The sequence below is a fragment of the Capra hircus genome, chromosome 14, assembly GCF_001704415.2.
Source record: "Capra hircus breed San Clemente chromosome 14, ASM170441v1, whole genome shotgun sequence".
Classification (NCBI taxonomy): domain Eukaryota; kingdom Metazoa; phylum Chordata; class Mammalia; order Artiodactyla; family Bovidae; genus Capra; species Capra hircus.
The window spans coordinates 59,020,995-59,045,390 of record NC_030821.1 but is presented as its reverse complement, the minus strand read 5'-3'; the positions used below and the strand labels follow the sequence as shown (position 1 = coordinate 59,045,390).

Here is a 24,396-nt window from a genome sequence, read left to right as displayed (position 1 = left end):
TAAATAATCCTCCTGCCAATGCAGAAGAGGCGTGTTCAGTCCCTGGGTCGAAAAGACCCTCTAGGGAAGGAAATGGCTACCCACATCCAGTATTGTTGCCTGGAGAATCCCATGGACAGAGGAATCTGGCAGGCTACAATCCATGGAGTCGCAAAGAGTAGGACACGACTGAGGATGCACACAATATGATGTGTATCAGTATCTATGCCAGAAGTGTGCCAAGTGAGTTACATCTGGTGTTCGTTTGAAGAGGTGATGTGAGTTAACCACGCTCTTCCTACTAAGATGTGGAAGAGGCGACATTCAAACCCAGTCTGGCTGTGTCTGGAACCCAAGCTCTCAACTGCAGTGCTACCATGCTTCCGTTACGTAACGTCTACTCAATTACAAGTGAGACAAATGACAAACAAAGGAAGCCTAAGGCACCCAAACCTGCAGAGGGACAGAGTAGACTGTCGTGGACCAGGTGTTTAGCTGAACAAGCGGTGGCCCAGGGAAGCTGGAGGGGTTTAGGGCATTGTGTGCCTACGCAGAGGAAAAGTGGGGGCAAGGTGCAGAAAAACTAAAGCAAAACAAAACATGTATGACTAAAATCAAGTGGCAGGAAGAGGAAAAAAGGAAGAGTAGTAACATGTAGGGTTCCTCGTCACCCTTGTTAAGAACATGGGTGTGCGAGCTCAGTTCCTCAGCTGTGTCCGACTCTTTGTGACCCCACAGACTGTAGCCCGCCAGGCTCCCCTGTCCATGGGATTTCCCAGGCAAGAACACTGGAGTGGGTTGCCATTTCCTCCTCCAGGGGATCTTCGCGACCCAAGGATCAAACCAATGTCTCCTTTGTCTCCTGTATTGGCAAATGGGACCACTGAGCCACCTGGGAAGCCTCTAATGACATGGAACTTGATCTAAATGCAGACCAGAAACACAGAATTGTCATCTTAATTAACTTAATGCTTAGTTTCCTGGGGAGATCGACATCCTGAGTGAAGAATTGGGCTTAACAAATTGTAAATTTGGGTGTGTGTATTTTGCCACAACAAAGAAGTAACAAAAGTATATTTTACTGGAAGAAGGAAAGGACAACCCACTCCATATTCTTGCCTGGGAAATCCAATGGACAAAGGAGAGTGGAGGGCTACAGTCCATGGTATCACAAAGAGTCAGACACAACTGAGCGTGCACACACACACATAGTGCATTCCGAAGAAAGACCATAGGTATGCCTTAGAATTCTGCATTCAAGGCTTCTTTAAAGATGTCATCCATTTAGTATGAATAGAATACTAGACTACTAATTTAAAAAAATAGATATGCAACAAGCAACAAAGGTTTACTGTATAGCACAGGAAACTACAGTCAATATATTATAAGAACTTACAATGGAAAATGATTTCAAAAAAATATATGTGTACATGTACAACTGAATCACCTTGCTGTGTACCTGAAACACTGTAAGTCAACTATACCTCAATAAAAAAATTTACATTAAGAAAAAAATGTTTTTAAAATAGTAATGATATATACAAAACACACCCAACTTATCCCTGTAAACATCTATTATTTCAATGGTTCATGTCATTAACTTCAGAGGGTCTCATATTTAGATTATCATTATTATGCAATAATGTTAGCAATAATAGTATTACTTATGTCTATATTTCATCACATTCCTTCAACCTTCTCGTGAAAGTGACAGTTCAGTTGTGCCTCTGCAATCCCATGGACTGTAGCTCACCAGACTCCTCTGCCCATGAGCTTCTCCAGGCAAGAATACTGGAGTGGGTAGCCATTCCCTTCTCTAGGGCATCTCCCTGACTCAGGGATCGGACCTGGGTCTCCTGTATTGCAAGCGGATTCTTTACCACCAGGGTAGCCACGAGGGAAGCCCCCTCATTCTTCTAAATGGCATTTAAATTCAAATAGCATAGATAAAGACTTTGTATTAAATGAGACAGCTTTCTTGTTAGTACTTCTCTGAGTATCAGAGAAGAAAAAAGTTTTAAAGCAGTAAAACTTTAATACTGTAAAAAAAAAAATAATAATGGCTTTTGCTACATTAGCAATGAATGTTGTTCTTTCTTCAGTTTTTAAAACGCAATAGTTGCCAAAAAACCATTATTCTCATTCATATTATGACCCTTTATTCTGGAAATATTGATGAATTTTTTTAAAAAACACTGCTCATTACTCGAGAGGGGAAAAAAGCTGCAAATTAGTTGATACTTTTCACTGAAATTAAAATATACTTATTACATGGAAAAGTCAGTTTTATTCATTATGGCTGAAATTGATAAATATGACTATAGGTGAGAAAAGCATAAATGGTAAAACAAAAAATCAGTTTAAATTTAAAAAGTGTCACATATGTAATCTCACAAGAACAGGAACTGCATTTCAGCTTATTTTTATTTTTCTTAATTTTACATACATTACACATATCATACATACATACTTGTTATACAAAAGTTTATACAAAAATCCAAGTAATTTAATATCTTAAAAAGGGAGAGGGACATACTGCATTTGATTCCTAGTAGTATTGTTTAAATACTTTTAAATTCAGATTTCAAAGAGACAACAAATCAAAACCCATTAATTTTTCAGAGAGCCCTATGTTCACATAAATTCATCATTCAAGTATATTTTTATTGAAACAGTAAACCATCCATCTGGATGCAGAGTCAAGCTGAATGAGCCAGGATGTTGAGAAAAGCAGAGCTTTCTCCCGGGGCTGTCATCAGCCTAGAATCAGCTTCTAAAGTACAAGATGCAGGGCACGACTGTGATTTCTAACCTGACACTTAAATGCCATATTACAGGGCAGACGACGCAGAGCATACCTTTTATGGCTTGTCTACAGATTCTCATTAAAAATATAATACTAAAAAGAATAATCACAATAATTAGAAATTTTACTTTCCCTAATTTCTGTTTTACTCAGTTTGAAAAACAATACATCTTTTTCATTGTTGCTTGGCAACTTGACATCATACCTGAAGGAATAATTTAAACATCCTATGGACAAAATAAATACACAAACTTCTAAAAGATCTTGGTATTGTTTAGTTTATACAGTCATAATTTCCATTCTATGGATATCAATCACAGCAAATAGAAAGAGTTAAAACAATATTCCTCATCAAAGGATTAACATGTTTTTAAAAAGTGAATTGTTGAGGCACAAAAATATGTGATTTGCCGAAGGTCATGAAAGGAATGAGAGGCAGAGGAAAGAGCTTGTTTTTCTCTAACTTAAGCATCTGTACTAAAACCCTAGGTTATGCCATCTTGCAAAACTAGCTCAGTGCAAGAGATGCAGAAACTTAGATGCATTATTTAGGAATGTTTGTTTAACCTCCACTGCTATTATTGATAAACTTAACTTGAAGGATTTATGTGTAGGATACATGATTAGGCAACTATAAAAAGAACCATGATCACTTTCCAAATTATGAGGCATGGAGTGGGTAGCCATTCCCCTCTTCAGGGGATCTTCCCGACCCAGGGATCAAACCTGGGTCTCCTGCATTACAGGCAGATTCGTTAGCAGATGAGCTACCAGGGAAGCCCATAGATTTAAGGATCTATGTTTATAATACATGATTAGAAAATTATAAAAAGAACCATGATCATTTTCTGAATTATGATGCATGTAGTGAGTTATTGTTTAAATTTGACACAACTGATTGCAGAAACAAAATTGACAACATAATTTCAAGCAAACAAGTTCAATGAAAGATGCTTCTTCACGTGATTTAAAAAAAAAATACTAACTATAGAACCTACAAAATTCAGAATACAGTCCTATAGATACAAACAGATTAATATAAATGTATTAAAGAGTCTTCTGGTTGATCTTTTGTTTGTTACGAAAACGTTCTAGCAAAGCACTCATTATGTTTCCGGGTATTCTTTGGTGCTTATCAATCAGAGCTTGAACAGCATCCTTCGTCTATCAAGAAAGCAAAAGAAAAGCCGTTATTCTTTTAGTTCTCAATGTAGATACTTAGTTTGTAAGGATATATACTAGTGCTTTGATATAGTATACTTTAATATAATACTTTATTATTATTATTATTTAATAATAAATAATTATTTATTTATTATTTATTATATTTATACTGCAATATAATACTTTTTTTAATACACTAGTACTTTAAAGAAGTCTTCCCAAACTTAGCATCTATCAATCCTCAGAATGAATGACTTCTTTCTTAGTTTTGTTTTTTAATGTAATACTGTTAATTTAGCTTCAAAAACCTTTCAGCATTCTAAGCATACAAAAAATAATGAAATGTTGCAAACTGTGTTTAGTACAGAAGGTTCTTGAACTTTCATTCATGCAGTGACTCTTCAAGGTGCACAGCATTTCTTTAATTTTTATTTCATTTTATTTTGGACTATCATTGCTTTACAATGCTGTGTTAGTTTCTGGCTGTATAACAAAGTGAATCACCTATATGTGTACATATATCCCCTCCCTCTTAAGCTTTTTTCCCAACCCCTCCCCAATGTGACCCAGCAGTCCTACTACTGGGTATATACCCTGAGAAAATCATAAGTCAAAAGGACACATGTACCCCAGTGTTCACTGCAGCACTGTTTTTAATAGCCAGGACATGTAAATAACCTAAATGTCAAACAACAGATGAACGGATAAAGAAGCTGTGGTACATATATATAATGGTATGTTACTCAGCCATATTTCCTACATTCACTTCATTACAGTGGAATTACAGATATTGTCCACATGGCAACTTTCTATACCTTAAGATACACCTTAGCATTTTTCTAGCATTGTGCACAGCAATGCCCTACACACAGTAAACACTAAAAAGAACTGAAGGGGGTGAAAATCAGAAGGAAAAAAGTAGTAGGAAGTTTTCTGGCGAGCTCACTGAAGTTTCACCCCTTTCTAGCTGCCCACAACAAAATGTCAGTGGTGCTCAGGTTGAGAAGTCAAGCCACAAGCACAGCATTGTGCTAATGTGCTCACGTGCATGCTCAGTTGCTCAGTCGTGTCCAACTCTTTGTGACCCCTTGGACTATGGCCCACCAGGTTCCTCTGTCATGGGATTTCCCAGGCAAGAATACTAGAGAGGCTTGCCATTTCCTTCTCCAGGGGATCTTCCCAACCCTGGGATTGAACTCATGTCTCCTGCATTGACAGGTGTATTCTTTTACCATTGAACCACCTGGGAAGCCCCCTTGTGCTAAGAAATCACCTTAAAAACATCAGCTTAGTTACTGACCTTCTACATGGGGCTGTATGTTCCTAGGATAACAACAGTAGCCAGCATCCACGGAGCACTTACTGGGTGGCAGACAGTTTTCAACAATGAACGTGATCAGTCGCCTGTGACCCTCTGGGTATATGTGAGTGGGCTCTGTTTCTCTCCCCTAGACTAGAGGAGGGTGGTGGGGCCTGCCTGAGTCACACAGCAAACAAACAGCAGCACTGGGACAACCTGACGTGGAAACTCACAAACAACGTTCCGTTTTCCTCCCAAGGTACTTCTACCAGACAAAGGCAATTTCTTTCTTTTCATGGAGGTCAAAGCTTTCTTCTTCTCAACATCACTTACAAAACTTTTTAATTATCAGGGCCAAGAACTTCAACCTCAACAGTACTGACATTTTCAAAAGAACAGCTCTTTGCTGTGGGGACTGCCCTGCCCACCACAGAATATCTACCGGCATCCTTGACCTCTACCCATGGGACACCAAGGGCACCACCACCTCCTGAGTTCTGTCCACTGTGACAATAAAAATGTCCCCAGACACAGGCAGATGTCCCTTGGGGGAAAAGTCACCACTGATCCAGAACACATTTGTGGAATTAATGAGTTCATCTTCAGTAAAAGGAAAAATATGTCCTAAAACTAAAGAAAGAATAATTTACCTTTTCAGCTAGTTCTTCTGCTGTGATCTTTGGGTCGTATGGAATGGGATCACCTAAGTAGGTGCGCAACTTCACAGGAAAACCTCCGTACATGGGGGCAAATGGATAGCGGAATTTTTCATAAAGCCACCTAAACAGCCCTGTTTTAAAGGAAATGAAATCATTTTAATTGTTACATATTCTAAGCATATAATTGTAATCTTTCAAATGAATTATGTAAGACTTCAAGGAAGGTGGCAACCAGTATCATCTCCTGGCAATTAACACAACAATTTTTTTAAAGGGGAGCTTTTCACTGATGGTAACAAATGTGCCACATTACTGCAAGATGCCAGTAACAGAAGAAACTGGGGGGTGGTGAGGTGTGGGGGCCCCTCTGTGCCTTCTGCTCTATTTTTCTGTCAACCTAAAAATGCTCAATAAATAAGGTCTATTAATGAGGGGTAGGAGTGGAGATGAGCTTTCAAAAAATAAGAATTTTAAAAGACAAACTCATTATTATTATTGCAAAACAGGATAAAGACTGCAACAAAACGTCAGAGGCTAAACAGTCCACAGGCTCAGAAATACGTGACTTACATGAATAAAAGCAAAAATGGAGCCATAAAATAAAGTCAAATAAACATGAGACCAAAATACACTGAAAACCTAAGACTAAAAATACTATAACTTAGGGAAAAGGATTATTAGTGCTAAGGACCAAGTGTGAAATTTAGCAAGATTAAAAGTGGTAGTAATGTAAAATAAACTGATGGGCTAAGACCACAAAACAATCCACAAAAGGCAAGGAACATGGACTATACAATTATGAATTGTACTGAAAGTTTAAAACACTGTTTATATGTGGAAACACAGAATATACCATAAGACCCAGAGTAGTACTCGAAATAATACATTACTACATATCAATTTTTGAGATATTCAACTTTTAAGTAAAAAAGGCAGTCAAAACATTTTTTAAACACTTGATAGTTAAAGGAACAAAATTAGGAATGATTTCTGGTATGCAAAGGTAGGAATGATTTCTGGTATGTAACTTAAATTCTAAAGAAATGACCTGAAAGAAAATTAGAAGGAACAATTATACAACAAAAATTAAACATCACATCAACCTGCCTTTCTATTTCACATTTGAAAAAAAAAAAAAGACCTAAGAAAACATGATATAATATCAACTATACACCAACATTAGACATAAAAGGAACAATAGAAGTTCAGGGTTTTCAGGATGAGATTTATATATGGATAGGAACACTAACAATACAGTGCTAAGGATACAAATATAATCAAATACAGAAACCACAGGGTACAAAACAAACCATAAAAATTTCATAAAAATAAATAAGCCAACAACAAACTCCAAACAGAAAGCACATCTAATTGCTATCCTTCCTATGCTGCTGCTGCTGCTTCTAAGTCGCTTCAGTCGTGTCCGACTCTGTGCGACCCCACAGACGGCAGCCCACTAGGCTCCCCCGTCCCTGGGATTCCTCAGTCAAGAACACTGGAGTGGGTTGGCATTTCCTTCTCCAATGCATGAAAGTGAGAAGGGAAAGTGAAGTCACTCAGTCTTAGTGACCCCATGGACTGTAGCCCACCAGGCTCCTCTGTCCATGGGATTTTCCAGGCAAGAGTGCTGGAGTGGGGTGCCATTGCCTTCTCCGATCCTTCCTATAGCTAGGTTCAAAGCTATTTTTATCAAAAATTAAAGGTAGGCAAAAAGAACTCTTTGAGGTAGGTTTATCATGGTTCAAAAAAATAAAAAGGACGAGAAGTAATAGCAATAAATGAAAGCAAATGGCACCTCCTTAGGCTGCTAATCTTAATTCAGTATTTTGTTGCCGTCCATTTTTAAAGCTGTAACTTCTTCAGGAACGAGTTAGGAAGGTGGTCTGGGTAATACGTAAGTCCGTTCTAAACCTCAACAATATGGTTTAACACAGAATTAGAAAATTCACTGTGCAATTTTTTAAAGCCCATGGTAAATAATCTTCAGTATATATGAGACTCAACAAAAATTTAACACCTAGAACTGCTATCACTTAGAACCAGTTATCACTTAGATTTAAAAGAGAAAAACACCTAAATAGCATATGCATTTTCTAAAATAAATTCGAAAGGTTTCTGTATAGTGTTTAAAAGTCCAAATATTTAAAATATTACATTCTAAATATTACAGTTATACTTAAAAAACCATATGAATCAGAACTTACTTGTTCCTCCAAGTGATCTAAATCCTTCTCGAATATTTTGTGTAAACATAGGAATAATGGGCTAAAGAGAGAATTTGAATTAAAAAGTAAATACATTAATCCATTTGATGTCTCTATTAAGTCACTATTGTAAAATTTTAAGGGCCTGTTTAAGTCACAAAACTAAGGTATTTTAAAAAATAAAAACATACTGTTATCACTAGTGTGATTTATCGACTGAAATTAACGTGGTATTTCTAAATATATATATATATATGCACATATATATATATTGGAAACACTACCCTCTAGTGGTAATATGCAATATTTCATTTGCCAACTTTGCTATCATTCTCAAGAACTCCTGAAACTCAAGGATTAAAGTAATCATCAATGTCACTGAGTAAAATGAATGATAATTAAACTGGTTTTAGTGGGGTACTGAATAGTATGTTCACTGAAGAAAAAGTTACAAGACAGAAATCCTCTCTATGGGGAAATTTCTATAATTTTCAATAACAAGTTTTGGCAAGATGCTGTCCAGAAATTAGTGAAACACCATTTTTGGGGGGGTTAGCTTATTAAATCTGAAAATGTTCAATATCAACGAAAACTGTATAAATTGTTGTTAAGTCGCTAAGCTGTGTCTGACTCTTTTTGTGACCCCATAGACTGTAGCCCATCAGGCTCCCCTATCCATGGGTTTCTCCAGGTAAGAATACTGGAGTGGGTTGCCATTTCCTTCTCCAGGGGATCTTTCAGACCAGGGATCGAACCCCCGTCTCCTGAACTGGCAGGCATACTCTTTACTGCTGAGCCACCAGGAAACCCATGTGTAAGTCTCAACACCAAAAAAATAGGAAAAGCGTATGTATGTGTCTGTGTGTGTATATATAAACTCTTTATATCATTAATTTTGGAGGATATCTGTTCACAAGTTCATGTTTTTTTATTTTTCCATGAATATCAATGATTAAATATGATTCTCTGGTGGCTCAGATGATGAACAGTCTGCCTGCAACGTGGGAGACCCAGGTTCGATCCCTGGGTCAGGAAGATCCCCTGGAAAAGGAAATGGCAACTCACTCCAGTATTCTTGCCTGGAAAATCCCATGGATGGAGGAGCCTGGCAGGTTACAGTCCACGGGGTTGCAAAGAGCCAGACATGACTGAATGACTTCACTCACTTAAAATGGAGGCCTTATCTAATCATAAAATAATGGATTAAGTAGCAAAGGACCATGTAAGGAGATTATGCCATAGTGAAACTGAAGTAGATAAAAAATTGAATAAAATACTTTAAACTGTACACAAAATATACTGAATTAAATGATGTTTAGAACAGATAAAATTGGTGGGGAAGGGCGAGTGTCACTTCACTTTCAGTGTACCATCAGCATTTGCTAAATCAGAGTGACCTGCCTTAGTGAGCAGGGCTTGAAACATTTACATAAGCTGACATTTAAAAAGCTGTTCCTTTTCAGCTTCTGAAAGCAGTAAAAAGTGGTGGGCTGAAGGAAAGAGACTGCAGGCACAGCTTTCTTCATAAAACTTACTCCCTCACATATACCTAACTGATCCCTTATTTATTATCTCTGTAACCGACAGCAGAGACTTTGTTTCGTTCACAGTTGGATCCCCAGTACCTGGAACACTGCCCAGAAAAAGTAGGTGCTAACAGACAGTGTAATGGACAAACCACAGAAGGAATGAATTGACAGAACAGAAAGAAAATTCTGAGGAATTCGCTTGTGTTCTCTGAAAACAAAGGGTAGGAAACAGACAGCAGGCGTTTTAAAAACCAGTTAGGATAGAGAGAAGTGGTGTAAAGAAAACCAGTCAGACGAAGAGTTTAAAATCTGATGGAGTTCATTCACAAAGCTAACACCTAAGACAAAGTGGACTGACTCTTCTGTAAAAAAATCCAGATTATGATTTTTCTGAAATCGCCACTAGTTTTGTAGACTAAAGCGATGGCTGGAATCCTAATATTTTAAATAGTTGCATAATGTCTTCAGAGTTAAGAAGGTAAGATGCCCAAGAAGGAACAGAGAACTTCCAGCTCACATATATACCACTCTGCCTTCTCCAACCAGTTCTGCCAGATTTACTCTGGCATTAACCCCAAAGTTTCTATCGAAGGGTATACTTTACAAAGATTCTTCGGGATGTATTTGTAGTTGTTGTTCAGTCACTAAGTCATGCCTGACTCTTTGTGACCTCATAGACTACAGCGCACCAGACTCCTCTGTCCTCCACTATCTCCTGGAGTTTGCTCACATTCTCATCCATTGAGTTGGTGAAGCTATCCAACCATCTCGTCCTCTGTCACGCCCTTCTCCTCCTATTCTCAATCTTTTCCAGCATCAGGGTCTTCTCCAAAGAGTGGGCTTTTCGCATCAGGCGGCCAAAGTATTGGAGCTTCAGCTTCAGCATCTGTCCTTCCAAGGAATATTCAGGGTTACTTTCCTTTAGGATGGACTGGTTGTATCTCCTTGCAGTCCAAGGGACTCTCAAGAGTCTTCTCCAGCACCACAATTCAAAATCATCAATTCTTCAGTGTTCACCCTTCTTTATGGTCCAAGTCTCACATTGTACTTGACTACTAGAAAAACCACAGCTTTGACTATACAGACCCTTGTCGGCAAAATGATGTCTCTGCTTCTTAATATACTGTCTATGCTTGTCATGGGGCTTCCCAAATGGTGCTAGTGGTAAAGAACCCATCTGCCAATGCAGGAGACATAAGAGAGGTGGATGCAATCCGTGTGCCAGGAAGATCCTCTAGAGAAGGGAATGGCAACCCATTCCAGTATTCTTGCCTGGAGAATCCCATGGACAGAGGAGCCTTGTGAGGTACAGTCCATAGGGTCACAAAGAGTCGGACACGACTAAGGCAACTTAGAACACATGCACTAGGTTTGTCATAGCTTTCCTTTCAAGGAACAAGCATCTTTTAATTTCATGGCTGCAGTCACCGTCCGTCATGATTTCAGAGCCAAGAAAATAAAATCTGTCACTGCTTCCACTTTTTTCCCGTCTATGAAGTGATGGGACCAGATGCTATGATCTTTGTTTTTTCACGTTGAGTTTCAAGCCAGAGTTTTCACTCTCCTCTTTCACCCTCATCAAAAGGCTCTTTTAGTTGCATTATCATCCTTTAATGGCTAACTCTCCAGAGGCTGGGCATTTCTAGAAAACACTAAACAGGAAAAAGCTTACCCTGCAAACTTAGTACTCCAGGCTGTACCCTGGGTCTGTGGTTTCTAAATTCATGCTCAGGCTTGCTGCCTTACAGCTACAGCATTACCGTGATTACAACTATGTACCGTAGTTCATTCCTTTCTTGGTGACGCTTTGTATAACAAGGTAGTTGCATCAGTAACCTAGAATCAAATTGTTAATGTATGTCAACAATTTGTACATGTATGTGAGAGGGAGAGGCTGTGTATTTGGAATACAGTGGTCTTGGAGTCTTTGCCACAAAAATGTAAGTGGGCAAGTCACTCACTACCCCTCAGTTTCTTCATGTATGAAACAGGGACAATAATAAGAATTATCCCATCTCAAGGTTTTTTATAGATCAAGATAATACACATAAACAATATTACTGAAACAAATGCTATCTTCTTTTACATCTGTTACCTGTTTTCCAATTAGAGTACACAGCCTCCTTTTTATCCCAACTTATTTAGGTATAATGTTAACCTAAAAATTCTCAACAAAGTTGAACTGTCAGGAATTCACAAAATAAGTGATTTAGATTATACCAAAAAGCCATATAATTTTCACATGAACCTTAAATACTTGCTATCAATATTCTGTGAACCTCCATTGACAATCTAGATTTTTTTCACTTGAATTTCCATTACTTTGTTATTATACAATTTAAATGCAGCTAACCCTGCAACAACTGTCTTAAATTCTGACTCAAAGTTTATGGTAAATCTGTGAGACCGAGCAAAGGCTTTTCTAAATAAGTTACTGGTGCCATTTACAGCTATGTCCACCTGCGACTGAAAGGCTTCCCTCTTGGACCTGGAAGGACCTCTAAGCTCAGGGTGGGTGGACTCACTGTCAAGTGCACTGGCTGCCTGCCGTCCTGAACGACAAGCTCTGCTTCGGTCCTTCCATCTCTCTGTGCCTGAGCTTCCTCATCTGCAACATTGGAATAATCACATACGTCACCTACTGACTGCGCAGGGCACCGATGCAAAGCCTTTAAAAGCACTAAGAAAGGTTGGGAGTGATGCAAGACATCAACAATACAGTGCTATGACGTAAGCCAGCAACGTGAAAGATTTTTGTTGATTAATTTGTAAAGGACTGTTCATTAAATTTTCTCAAGTTTTGTACCAAAACCTTAAATGATCTAGATTATCTCATTTATCTAGAAACTCAAGGATTGATGAAAGAGTTTCTTTCTCTATGTGATTTCTTTCTATCAAGTCTTCTTCCAGGCAAAGGTCATTAAAACTGTTACTTAAGGATGAGGAATTAGAGTCCCATGATCAATGTGGGTGATTCCAAATCTATTTTCATCAATAGATTTCCAGCTGGATTTTGAAGTGTAAAATAAAGCTTTTCTAGCTTTTATCTTATACCTGGGAAGAAATAATTCTCTCAAAATATAAACCTGAAAATTGAGCTAGGCTTTTAGCTTTTATCATTGGCTCAATGTACATTTATACTGATTTGCCTTAATTTCTAAACAACTGTGCACATATCATCTTGTATCCACAGTATTCATAAAGTCTAAAGTTTTGTTTTCTATCTTAATACATAAGATTTTTTGGAAAGTAGGCTATAAATTAATTTTCTTAATCAGTAATACTATTAACCTAGACTTAAATTCAAAAGGCTCCTTTCTTACAGTGTTTAATATTGTGTTTACAAAATCAATTCAACAAATACACAGAGCCTAAGTGCTAATCATTGTACTCAGAGCTCAGACTATAAAAAGATGGCTTTGTCCTAAGGAAGTGTATAACCTACTGTAGGACAATAGTGTTTAAATTTTTATGTGGTCCATTATAGAACACTTGGCCAAGTACATTAACTCACACCGAGATCACACTGATAGAGCACTATCTTCTAGGAGTTACATATACAAATATGTACAGTAGAGAATAGCGTGCAATGTATTATATTTTATTGTAACTCTGTGATTTAAAAAATAAAGGAAAAATGTCCATTCTTCCTTAAATGTTGCTTTTGGGTTAGAAGGAGACATCCATAATCCTTTCTTTTTTAATCGAAGGTCTGTATTTGCAAAATAAACAGTCAAGTTAAGGGTCTAAACTGGTGTCTACATGACAGCAATGGAAACACACACACAAAAACAAAAACGTGAAAGTATGGGCAGCAGTCTCTAACTAACTGGCCTGGAAAAAGAAAACCACCTTGGCAAGTGCCACGATTTCTTTTTCTGATAGATAATCTAAAATGAAAATAAAGAAAAAACAAAGAAGAAACATCCCATAAGTAGTAAATGTTTCATAGGACAAAGCACAATACGGAGACCAAAAAGCTGAGAAATACTTTCCAAAGCAAAAGAAAAGGACAAGATGACGTTCTGATTCTCCAGTTTACTAAGAACAATTACAGTGACTCCCAGAGGAACCGTCACTTTATTGACAAACTCATTCTTTTTTAAAAGCTCTAAATTATACCAATATCTATTTCTCATCTTTATTCCTACTATTAGATAGCTGATCACATTTGCTGATGAAAAATGGTAGGAGTCATATATTATATGAGTTATATTGTTATAAATTGGTCACAGACACAAGAATTATAATGAAACCAACTAACAGCCATCACTGAAATATGTCAACTCAAACACTGAAATATGTCAAACTACACAGAATTGGACTGATTATACTCATGAAAAAGAGTATAACTGAAAGAATACAAAAATTTCATAAATCTGAATACAAGAAGCTGGATTTTGAAGTGTAAAATAAAGCTTTTCTAGGTATTCGCATATTCCCAGACTGAATTTTTATAAAGATGGTTTCCCATGCACAAGGACTATTTCTCTATTGTTATGAGTTACATACACTACTTTTTAAAGTAGTACAAAGACAAGATTTAAATTCTGATATACTTTGGCAACTTAAGCATTTATTTTAAAGTTGACCTAGCTTTCCTTTAATAATCAGTTTTATACAACTCACCACTTTTGCATCGATTGCAACCTGAGCGAAGCCTTTCCGATTACCCCACACAATGTTGTAGGTCTCGTCACTCATCAGTGCTTCCCGAACGCCACCTGGTGAGATAGCTAGCAAGTGACCACTCTGCAGGATTTCAACACATTTTTCTCTTGGTCCATGAATAGCACAAAATACATCAAGTAATAAGCTAAACCCTGTAAGATATATTAACATGAAGATACATCTTAAGTACTTCTTGTCCAATTTTTTGAGAACAAAAGTTTTCACAATCTACATAATGTAGTCTTTATACTTAAATCAGTACGTTATTTTTTTACTTTTTAAACCAACAGGAACTCTTAAGATCAACATTGCTGGTAAATTAATAGCAATGTCTTATTGATCACCTCCTTCATGATCACCTATAACTCTGGCTGCATATTCAAATTCTCAATTAAAACCCCCAAGGACCTGGGAAAATAGGGATTTTTATCCCCATTTTTCAGAGGAGGAAAGTTGGTTCAGAGGGTTGAGAGGCTTGCTCAAAGGCACACATCTGGCAAAGGGCAGGGCAGAGATTCCGGTCCAAGTGCGTCTAGTCTAAAACTCTTCCAGTGTGTGTCATAGGCAAACACTGTCCACAGTATTTATGAGAGGGGTCAGCAACCACCCATCTAACCTTCCATTAACCCCATGAACGAGTCACTGAGGAGAACGTGAATCTAACTGACCTGGACCTACCCAAACTGGCAGGCCACAGTTAAATCTATCCAAACTAAAAGCAACCCCATGGACTGTAGCCTTCTAGGCTCCTCCGACCATGAAATTTTCCAGGCAAGAGTACTGGAATTGTTTGCCATTTCCTTCTCCAGGGGATCTTCCTAACCTAGGGATCGAAGCTGGGTTTCCTGCATTGCAGGCAGACACTTTACCGTCTGAGCCACCATGGAAGCCCCCAAAATTAAAAGTTACATACAGCTAATTTCACAATAAGATTTTTTAAATCAACAATAATAGCAATATCATTAAGAGCTTTTAATAATGTTACTGTTTGACTTGGGAACAATTCATCCCAGTCTTAATATGGTACAGTTTTTCAAATTACAACTACTTATGGATGAAAGAAACAATCCTATCAATAATTAAATATTTTAACCAAACTAAACTGAAAATTTAGAGGACTGATGTTCATAACATAGTCCCGCGAGACTGGGACATGTGTGGATGGAGAGTGAAAACTGTGCAGAATAGCCAAACTGCTCATAGGTTTTAAGGGTCTGAGGCAAGATTATCAGTATTACTGAGAAGAAATAATTTTTATCTTCTATTAAAAGTTCACTGATTTCACTCGATGCACTCTCAAGGTAAATGAATAAATGAGGAAGATTTAATAAAATATTATAAGATCATAAAGATTATAAAGGGGGAAAACTTTAGAGTCAAATGCTAAATAAAAATATTCACATTCTATTGCATGCATGCTAAGTCACTTCAGTCGTGTCTGACTCTGCAGCCCTATGGATTGCAAAGAATACTGGAGTGGGTTGCCACTTCCTCCTCCAGGGGATCTTCCTGACCCAGGGATCAAACCCACATCTTATGCAGCTCCTGTATTGCAGCCGGATTCTTTACTGCTGAGCCACCAGGGAAGCCCCTCACATTCTATTGTGTATATTCAAAAAATGGAAGCAATCTAATGTTTCATAAGAGAAAACAAGTAAATATTTTAGTCATATATTAAAAATGTTCTCTATAAAACATGGAAAAATGTTAATGTTGCATTAATTTTTTTAAAAGAACACAAAATAGTTTATATAAAATGAAAAAGTACAAATTAAAAATGAAGCAAAATACATCAAAATGATAACTGGGTACATGTTAGCATGATAAGACCATGTAATGATGTTATTTCCTCTAGTTTCCAAGTCTATTATAAAGTGATCATATTACTTTCTAAAGAAATATCTTTTATAGCCAACTTACTTTACACACAAAGTACTCTGTGTATAAAAAAAGATGGCTTTTTTAGTGACACAGGGATACTGGAAGCATTAACCATGTCTGTGAAAGGCAGTAAGTGAACTGTTATTTCATGCACTGCCTGGGGCTTAGCTGGTTGAGGGCTGGCTTTTGTTTTTATTAATCCAGAAAACATGCTATAAATTTTCTTGGCTTGTTCCCAGTAATTTAGTGACAGAAGAAAATCTCAGTGAGTTTACTTTAGAATGATTCTTTTAAAATTCTTATCATGTTTGAAACCATTCAGTTTACTAATTTTTTTTTTCTTTTTTGGCTGTACCATATGGCCTGTGGAATCTTAGTTCCCCAACCAGGTTTGAACCTGTGCCCTCAGCAGTGAAAACACAGAGTCCTAACTGCTGGACCACCAGGGAATTACCGATTAATCTTTTTATTTTTATTTTTATTTTATTGTTTTGGGGGGGCCACACCACACAGCATGCAGGGTCTTAGTTTCCTGACCAGGGATCAAACCTGTTCCCCCTGCCGTGGAAGCATGGAGTCTTAACCACTGGACCACTAGACAAGTCTCCCTATTAATCTTTTCTAAAAAGCACAAAGCCTTTAGGAACATGAATATTAAAAAGAATGTAGTCCTCAAGCTCAAGAGTTTTAATTCTACCACGCAAGTCAAATATGATAAGAGACATAATAGGCTATATAGATTAGGATTTTTGAGACAATATTATGTTACTATGGAAAGACAAAATATATCCTGGCTAGCTTATTTCACTAATTTTCATTTGCTATCCAACTGACAGTAATCAAACCCTGATTACTGATTACTGTAGAAGTAAACTCTCAAATCAATAGCTCACAGAAAAATTCACCATATGAAAAGTTAACTACCCTCTATACCAAAATATATATTAATTGTTTGGCAAAAGTTACAATTTATTTTAGGATTTAACTTTGAAAAATAATGACTAAATACTTGTTAATAAAGAAAGAAACTAGATAACATTTTTGGCCATAATGTTTTTATATTTAGATATATTACCTAAAACAGATACTCCCAAACTGGAGTTCCAAGTGTGCTACCCTAAAAAGGCAAAAAGATTTTCCATGTAATACTATTAATAGAGAACTCAAAGATACACAGACTGTCACATAATTGGTCATGTTCATTAAATATTCTTCTATCACCAGCTACAGTGAAAGTTTACCTGGAATTTTAAAGACAAAGTGATCCGCTACTACTCGGCAAGTTCTGCCTTTATGGATAAAAATTTTAGCCATGAAGTAGTAAAAGTCTATGGGAATAGCTCCGTGATAAAAAATGATCAGTGCTGGTCCTTCTTCTGGTATTTTTTCCATCCCATGAACTTCATAACCTGTTAGAAAAACAAAGCACAGACAATTAAAATGTATTTAACATTAGTCTATTTATACTAAGTCTTCCCTGGTGGCTCTGATGGTAAAGAATCTGCTTGCAATGCAGGAGACCCAGGTTTGATCCATGAGTCAGGAAGATCCCCTGGAGGAGGGCATGGTAGCCCACTCCAGTATTCTTGCCTGGAGAATCCCATGGACAGAGAAGCCTGGCTTGCTACAGTCCATGGGATCACAAGGTCTGACACAACTTAGCGACTGAACAACAAATATATACATATACATCATTCTTCACACATTCTTCCCATTCTATTTATTCAAAACAAAGATGACTCTATAGGATCTAACTACTACATGTGGAGGAAAACAATGTGATGAGAGATTTGAACTGAATGTCAAGAAAATCTCTCTCCTGTAGTATGAGTGGGACTAAAGACAAGCCAGCCCTCACTTCTCCTCCCACCATTCTGTGCTGTGGGTGGACTGTGGGAAACACATATAAAAGGTTGAGGTAAGCGCCACACACATGTCAGTAAAAACTACCCTTCGTGTTTCATCCCAGGGGGTGGGAAATGGCACTGTGCAGGAGAAGGCATGTGATCCCGGCCCTGGTCTAAGACCTGCTTTTACCTCCCTTCTCCCCATTAGAGGGGGTTGTTATAGACCAGAGACTCAGCTGGACCTGGCAAAGAGAAAACGGGAGCATCCAGAGGCCACGGCCATGGGCAATGAGGCCCAAAGAAAAAGGAAGGAAGTCTTCAGTGACTAAAGGGGAGAAGGAAAAGCAAGTTCCTGTGGCCAGACTCTCCCACACAGAACTGCTGACCCAAGGCTGCAACCCACACAGGAAAGACACTGTGTCCAGAATACAGAAATCTGAAACTGCTAGTGTGCTTCTTCCCTTCAGTTCATCCCTTGTTAGATTTGCTAAGAAACAAACATTTAAATTCTAAAGATTTAGGTGTAAATTTTAAGAGATTCATTTTTAAAGTAGTTTATAATATCTTTCGGCTTCCCAGGTAACTGAGTGGTAAAAAATCCTCCTGCCAATGCAGGAGACTCGGGTTTGATCCTTGAGTCAGGAAGATCCCCTGGATAAGGGCATGGCAACCCACTCCAGTATTCTTGCCTGGGAAATCCCATGGACAGAGGAGCCTGGCAGGCTACAGTCCACGGGATCGCAAAAGAGTCGCACATGACTTAGTGACTAAACAAAAACATAATATCTTCACCAAACAGATTAAATGTGGTAACTGATTCTAGTATTGAAGAAATAATCATTTGGTAATATATCAAATAAACTCAACAGAACAGTTTTAAAAATTAAATTTAATGATATTTCAAAATTGTGTTTCTGTACTTTTAACATTTCTTCCCAATTGCCTAATTTTAGTTCAAATAATTCAATTTACTTAGAATCAGTCACTGAAGTTGCCTGTAGTTATCAAAAGGATAGATTGTCCCAGCAGACAAACATTCTAAGAAATAAAGAATACTTCTTTAAGGGATTATATACAGACTATTCCTTAGCTTCCCCTTTGTTTTCCAGAATAATTTTCTTTTAAAAGAATTGACAATTAATTGAACTGCTTGCATATTATCAAATCACCGGGTTGAAAGCAGAAAAATTCAGTTTACCATCTTTCCACTAAACCTTAAGCCCCAATATTCAACCACATTGATCGTCAAGCACGGATGTTGTCATACCACCCCTGGCTCAGAAAGCACCAGCGGATGGTCACACTGGTCAAACACTGTCAAGGCCTTTCAGACCCCAAAAAGGCCCATCAAGTGATGTCACATTCTTTCCTGTGTCACATGGACCAGGGCGCGTCCCACCTCCACGCTGCCCACGTGACAGCCTCTAACGGAGCACTTTCATCACGCGTTCATAGAAATGCTGGGGCGCTTTACCTGCTCCTCCCTCGGACTCTATTTTCTGGTCACCACGTTCTGTGTGTTTACCTCCACTCTCTTAAGTATAACACTCCCTCTCCCTGATGTGGGTTTTGAAGTGCAACCCCGGCTTCTGCCTACAGGACCTGTCCTGGGGCAGGGGGTGATGTGTACCAGCGCTCAGAGAAAGACGTCACTCTCCAAGATGGCTGTTGCCACCGTCCATCCCTCCGCTGTTCAGGGAGAGGGCCAGGACATATGCATGTTTGTGCACATTTCCAGTGGTCTGGGTCCCTTCCCGAAGAACAGCCCTGCTCTGTGATGAATGTGGCTCTCTTGTTTTATGCCGTGAAATGCATACTTACCTCTCCTACTCTGCACCTTGATCTTAAGAACTTTCCAGATTCTTTGGTTTCCCCCAGACCTTCACTGGCAGGGATTTATTATGTAATAAATAAGTGCCTACCACCTTGCTTCCCAGTTGGCCTAGTGGTAAAGAATCCCCCTTTCAATGCAAGAGACACAGGTTCAATCCCTGGGTGGGGAAGATCCCCTGGAGGAGGAAATGGTAACCGAGCCCAACATTCTTGCCTGGAGAATCCCTTGGACAGAGGAGCCTGGCGGGCGACTGTCCATGGGGTTGAAAAGAGTGGGACACGACTGAAGCAACTGAGCAGGCAAGCATGCACCATAATTTCAGGCAGGGCTAATCTAAGAGATGATCCCTTCCAAATGTGACACCAAAAACCCGTTTTTAAGGCTGTACACCTACACACTATGGTAAAATGACAATACCATCCTTTTGGGTCTTCCTCAGGAAAGCAAATGGACCTAAAAAGTACCTACAAAATAAAGGCAAACTCCTGGCTGGGCACAGCATTCAATTGCCTCACAACTTAATTTCAGTCTACCTTTCCAGGTTCATCCTTCCACATACTTCTCACCCAACAACAATGACCCCTCTTTTTGGTCCTGAATACACCCTGCATTTTACTCAGTACCAGGGTGTCTGCATGTTTGAACACAGGTGGTTTTCCTACTGTGATTATAATAACGAATCTTAGTTTTTTTCTGGCAACAATGCATCTTAGACATCTACTTGATAAACACATGTAGTGATTTCTTATTGATGATGTTTTAGTGGCTATAAAGTATTCCATAATGAATTCCTATCACAGTCCACTGAGCCATTTCCCTATTTAGGGACACTGGACTGTTTCCAGTTTTTCACAAATAATTGCTGCAATGAACATTCATTTATATGCATCCTGTACACTATGTGAGTTTTCCACTAGACTGGACACTGAGACAACTGGATAGTAAGGGCAACTGACCATATGATACACCCATTTTAAATTATAACAGAAGCTACCGAATAGTCCTCCTGACTGGCTGCACTACAGTACTTTCTTAAAGGCACTGAAAGTCCCTGTCTCTACATTCTTACTCTTTAATGTCAACAAACTAATTTTTGCCAATATTTTGAGTAAAAATGATATCTTAGCATAAGTTTTAATTTGCACTTTCCTAATTACTAGGGGGCTTGTGAATCTGTCACAGTTGTTGGCATTTATGTTTAGGTCATTTTCAGACCACATGCTTAGACCATTTAAATTGGATTTTTTAAATTTACTATCACTTTGCCAACAAAGGTCCATCTAGTCAAGGCTATGGTTTTTCTAGTGGTCATATATGGATATGAGAGTTGGATTGTAAAGAAAGCTAAGTGCCAAAGAATTGATGCTTTTGAACTGTGGTGTTGGAGAAGACTCTTGAAAGTCCCTTGGACTGCAAGGAGATCCAACCAGTCCATCCTAAAGGAGATCAGTTCTGGGTGTTCATTGGAAGGACTGACGTTGAAGCTGAAACTCCAGTACTTTGGCCACCTGATGTGAAGAGCTGACTCACTGGAAAAGACCCTGATGCTGGGAAAGATTGAGGGCAGGAGGAGAAGGGGACGACAGAAGGGGATGAGATGGTTGGATGGCACCATCGACTCAATGGGCATGGGTTTGGGTAGACTCCGGGAGTTGGTGATGGACAGGGAGGCCTGGCGTGCTGTGGTTCATGGGGTCGCAGAGAGTCGGACATGACTAAGCGACTGAACTGAACTGATGTTATGCTGTAAACGACCTACCCTGATCTGCCCCATCTTTTGACACAATTTTCAGTTATTCTCAATAGCTTTTGTTTCGCATCTTCTTTAAGATCTTCCATACTTGAAGGTCATCAAGTATTTTCCTGTCTTTTCATGCTGACCTCAAACGCCACTTTTATCACTTACTACATTCATGCTTCTAACTTTTTAATGTTTGATCTACTTGTGATAATCCCTGTACCAAAACTGTAATTTTAATCATGATAAATGTTGATGCTTTTGATATGAAAGAGGGAAATGCCCTCTTTTATTTCCAGTTTGCCTTGGTTATTCTTCTTTACTCTTCTATATGAATTTTAGAAGTTGACAAAAAATCAGTTATATTGAATTAGTAAATGAACTGGGAGTATGGGCTGTAGAAGGGACATCTGTATTACACTGAGACCTTGTATCCACTTCAACTTTTTGAATTCCATCTGTAAAGCATATAGTTTCTCCTTAAAGTTCTTACATGTTGTTAGATTTAGTCTCAAATAAAATGTTTTATTTCCATTTTAAAAATGATTATTGGTATTATGTGATTTTGTGTTTAAGCAAACTTATCAGTACTAGTAAGTGGATTCGCTTAGCTCTTTCAGGCCTCTTTTCTCATCTCTTTACTTATTTCCAGGAGCTCCTAGAGAATGTTAAATAGTAAAAGTTGAGAGCAGCCTTGTCCTATTTCCTTCTTATGGGAATTGCTTTTACCACTTCTCTAATGTGGATCATTTTTGTTGAATATTTCTGGAACTTTATTAAGGTAGTACCTTTAGTCTTCACCTAAGGTTTTTTTTTTTTTATCATAAGTACTGAATTTTATAAAATTACTTTGAGACTGACCTACAAATCTCCCTTTTGTGTTCTCCTTAGTTTTGATAGCAAAGTTCTGCTATCCTTGTAAAATAAACTGTTTAACTCCACTTTTTCCTACACTCTCACTTTAAGAGAGGCATTATCTGTTCCTTAAAAGTTTGGCATAACTTGTGGGCTCTCAGCCCTTTGTGAAGAGAGGAGGGTATAGACTTTGATCACTGTTTCAATATTTATTGTATGATTATTGGTCTGCTCTGTTTCTCTCTCCTTCTTGAACCAATTTTGATTGGTTCTTTTCCTTCAAAAAAAAACTATGTATTTAATTTTCAAATATAATGGTGTAAAGTGAAATGAGGTGAAGTGAAAGTTGCTCAGTCATGTCTGACTCTTTGCAACCTCATGGACTATACAGTCCACAGAATTCTCCAGGCCAGAATACTGGAGTGGGTAACCTTTCCCTTCTTCAGGGCATCTTCCCAACCCAGGGATCAAACCCAGGTCTCCTGCATTGCAGGCAGATTCTTCGCCAGCTGAGTCACCAGGGAAGCCCAAGAATACTGGAGTGGGTAGCCTATCCCTTCTCCAGCGGATATTCCCGACCCGGGAATCAAACCAGGGTCTCCTGCATTGCAGGTGGATTCTGTGAAATAGTTACTCAGTTATTTCCCCACTCATTCTTCAAAACCTTGTTTAAAAACTACTTCCTCCATGAATAGTGCTTTCACTTTTGTCTCATAGAAACAGGAATGGACACTTATTGAGTATTCACCTGCCAGGCACAGTATTGGACCCATAGTAATTATGTCATATGGTCCTCACAGAATTCCTGCACTGATGAGGAAACCCAAGGAAGCAAAACCCACACAACCAACTACTCAAGGTCACACAGTAGAGGGGAGGGGGGCGGGGGAGGGTGGCTGTATCCTTGCCCCCCACCACACCTCCTACCAGAGGTGCGCCCAGGCTAACCTGCATCTGCGATTGTCAAATGCTTGTGGCCATCCACTCACTGAGTTGTGCAATCACTTTAGTGAGTTACTGTCAGCATTTTCTTTTTAAATAAGAGAGAGCAGGACAGAAAACAGAGCGGATCACATGAAGACAGTCTCTACACACTTGATGAAGTAGATATACCTGTGTGTAGACACTGGATGGCAGAATGCATTTCTTGCTAGCAACAAGAATCAAAACCTTGACAGCCTAAAAATATGCCTTGAAAATACTAGGAATCTTGAACACAGTAGGTGTGTGAAGTTGAACTTAATAATGACCAAGAGGCAAGTGACGTATTTTAGTGCCTTCCAAATTACTGGAGCAAGATGCTCTATAATTATGACAGCTAAAATTTGTTAAATTTTTATTACATAATAGAAATTATTCTAAGTATTTTATATCAAGATTCAATGAGTCCTTAAAACAACCCATTTTAAAGAAGCGGAAAATGAAGTTCAGAAAAGTTTCGTATCTTGTTTGAAGAGAAAGGTTATTTGCATAGCTTTAAAGGAGCTCTTCCAAGACATTTATCAATTAAAAAGTAAAAACTAGCAACTCTGTGGTGGAGAAACCTAGCAGACACCTCCTCAACCAAGTGATCAAAGTCACCATCACCGGTAATAACACGTGTTAACATCAGGCACCTCGGATACAATGTACTGAGGATGCACCATCAGTGAGAGTCTGGTCAAAAATGCACAACTTCAAATTAATTATGGAAAACATCATACCTAAATTAAGAGACAGTCCGCAAAATCACTGAGCAGTACTCTGCAAAAGTGCGAAGGTCGTAAAGACAAAAAACCCGTTTGAAATTGGAGAAGGTATGACAACTAAATGCAGGATGGGATCCTGGTAAAAGGACTCTGGCAGAGAACCTGGTAAGATTCGAATAACACCTGTAGTTTGGTTGATAATGTTGTACCACCGTCAGTCTGATAACTGTAGAAACGGTTA

The 24,396-nt window shown here is 38.4% G+C and overlaps 1 protein-coding gene across 7 annotated transcripts in view; it reads right to left on the bottom strand.

Annotated features, from left to right (window-relative positions):
• TMEM68 (transmembrane protein 68) overlaps window positions 2,390-24,396 on the bottom strand; it is a 34,206-nt gene continuing 12,199 nt past the window's right edge. For all 7 annotated transcript variants that reach the window (XM_005688981.3, XM_005688980.3, XM_005688982.3 and 4 more), the window contains 5 exons: window positions 17,435-17,602; window positions 14,271-14,464; window positions 8,113-8,173; window positions 5,900-6,039; window positions 2,390-3,949 (listed from right to left, as the gene is read on the bottom strand). In XM_005688981.3, the coding sequence (XP_005689038.1) occupies window positions 3,833-3,949; window positions 5,900-6,039; window positions 8,113-8,173; window positions 14,271-14,464; window positions 17,435-17,602 (680 nt within the window). In that variant the 3' untranslated portion in view covers window positions 2,390-3,832. The remainder of the gene's footprint in view (window positions 3,950-5,899; window positions 6,040-8,112; window positions 8,174-14,270; window positions 14,465-17,434; window positions 17,603-24,396) is intronic.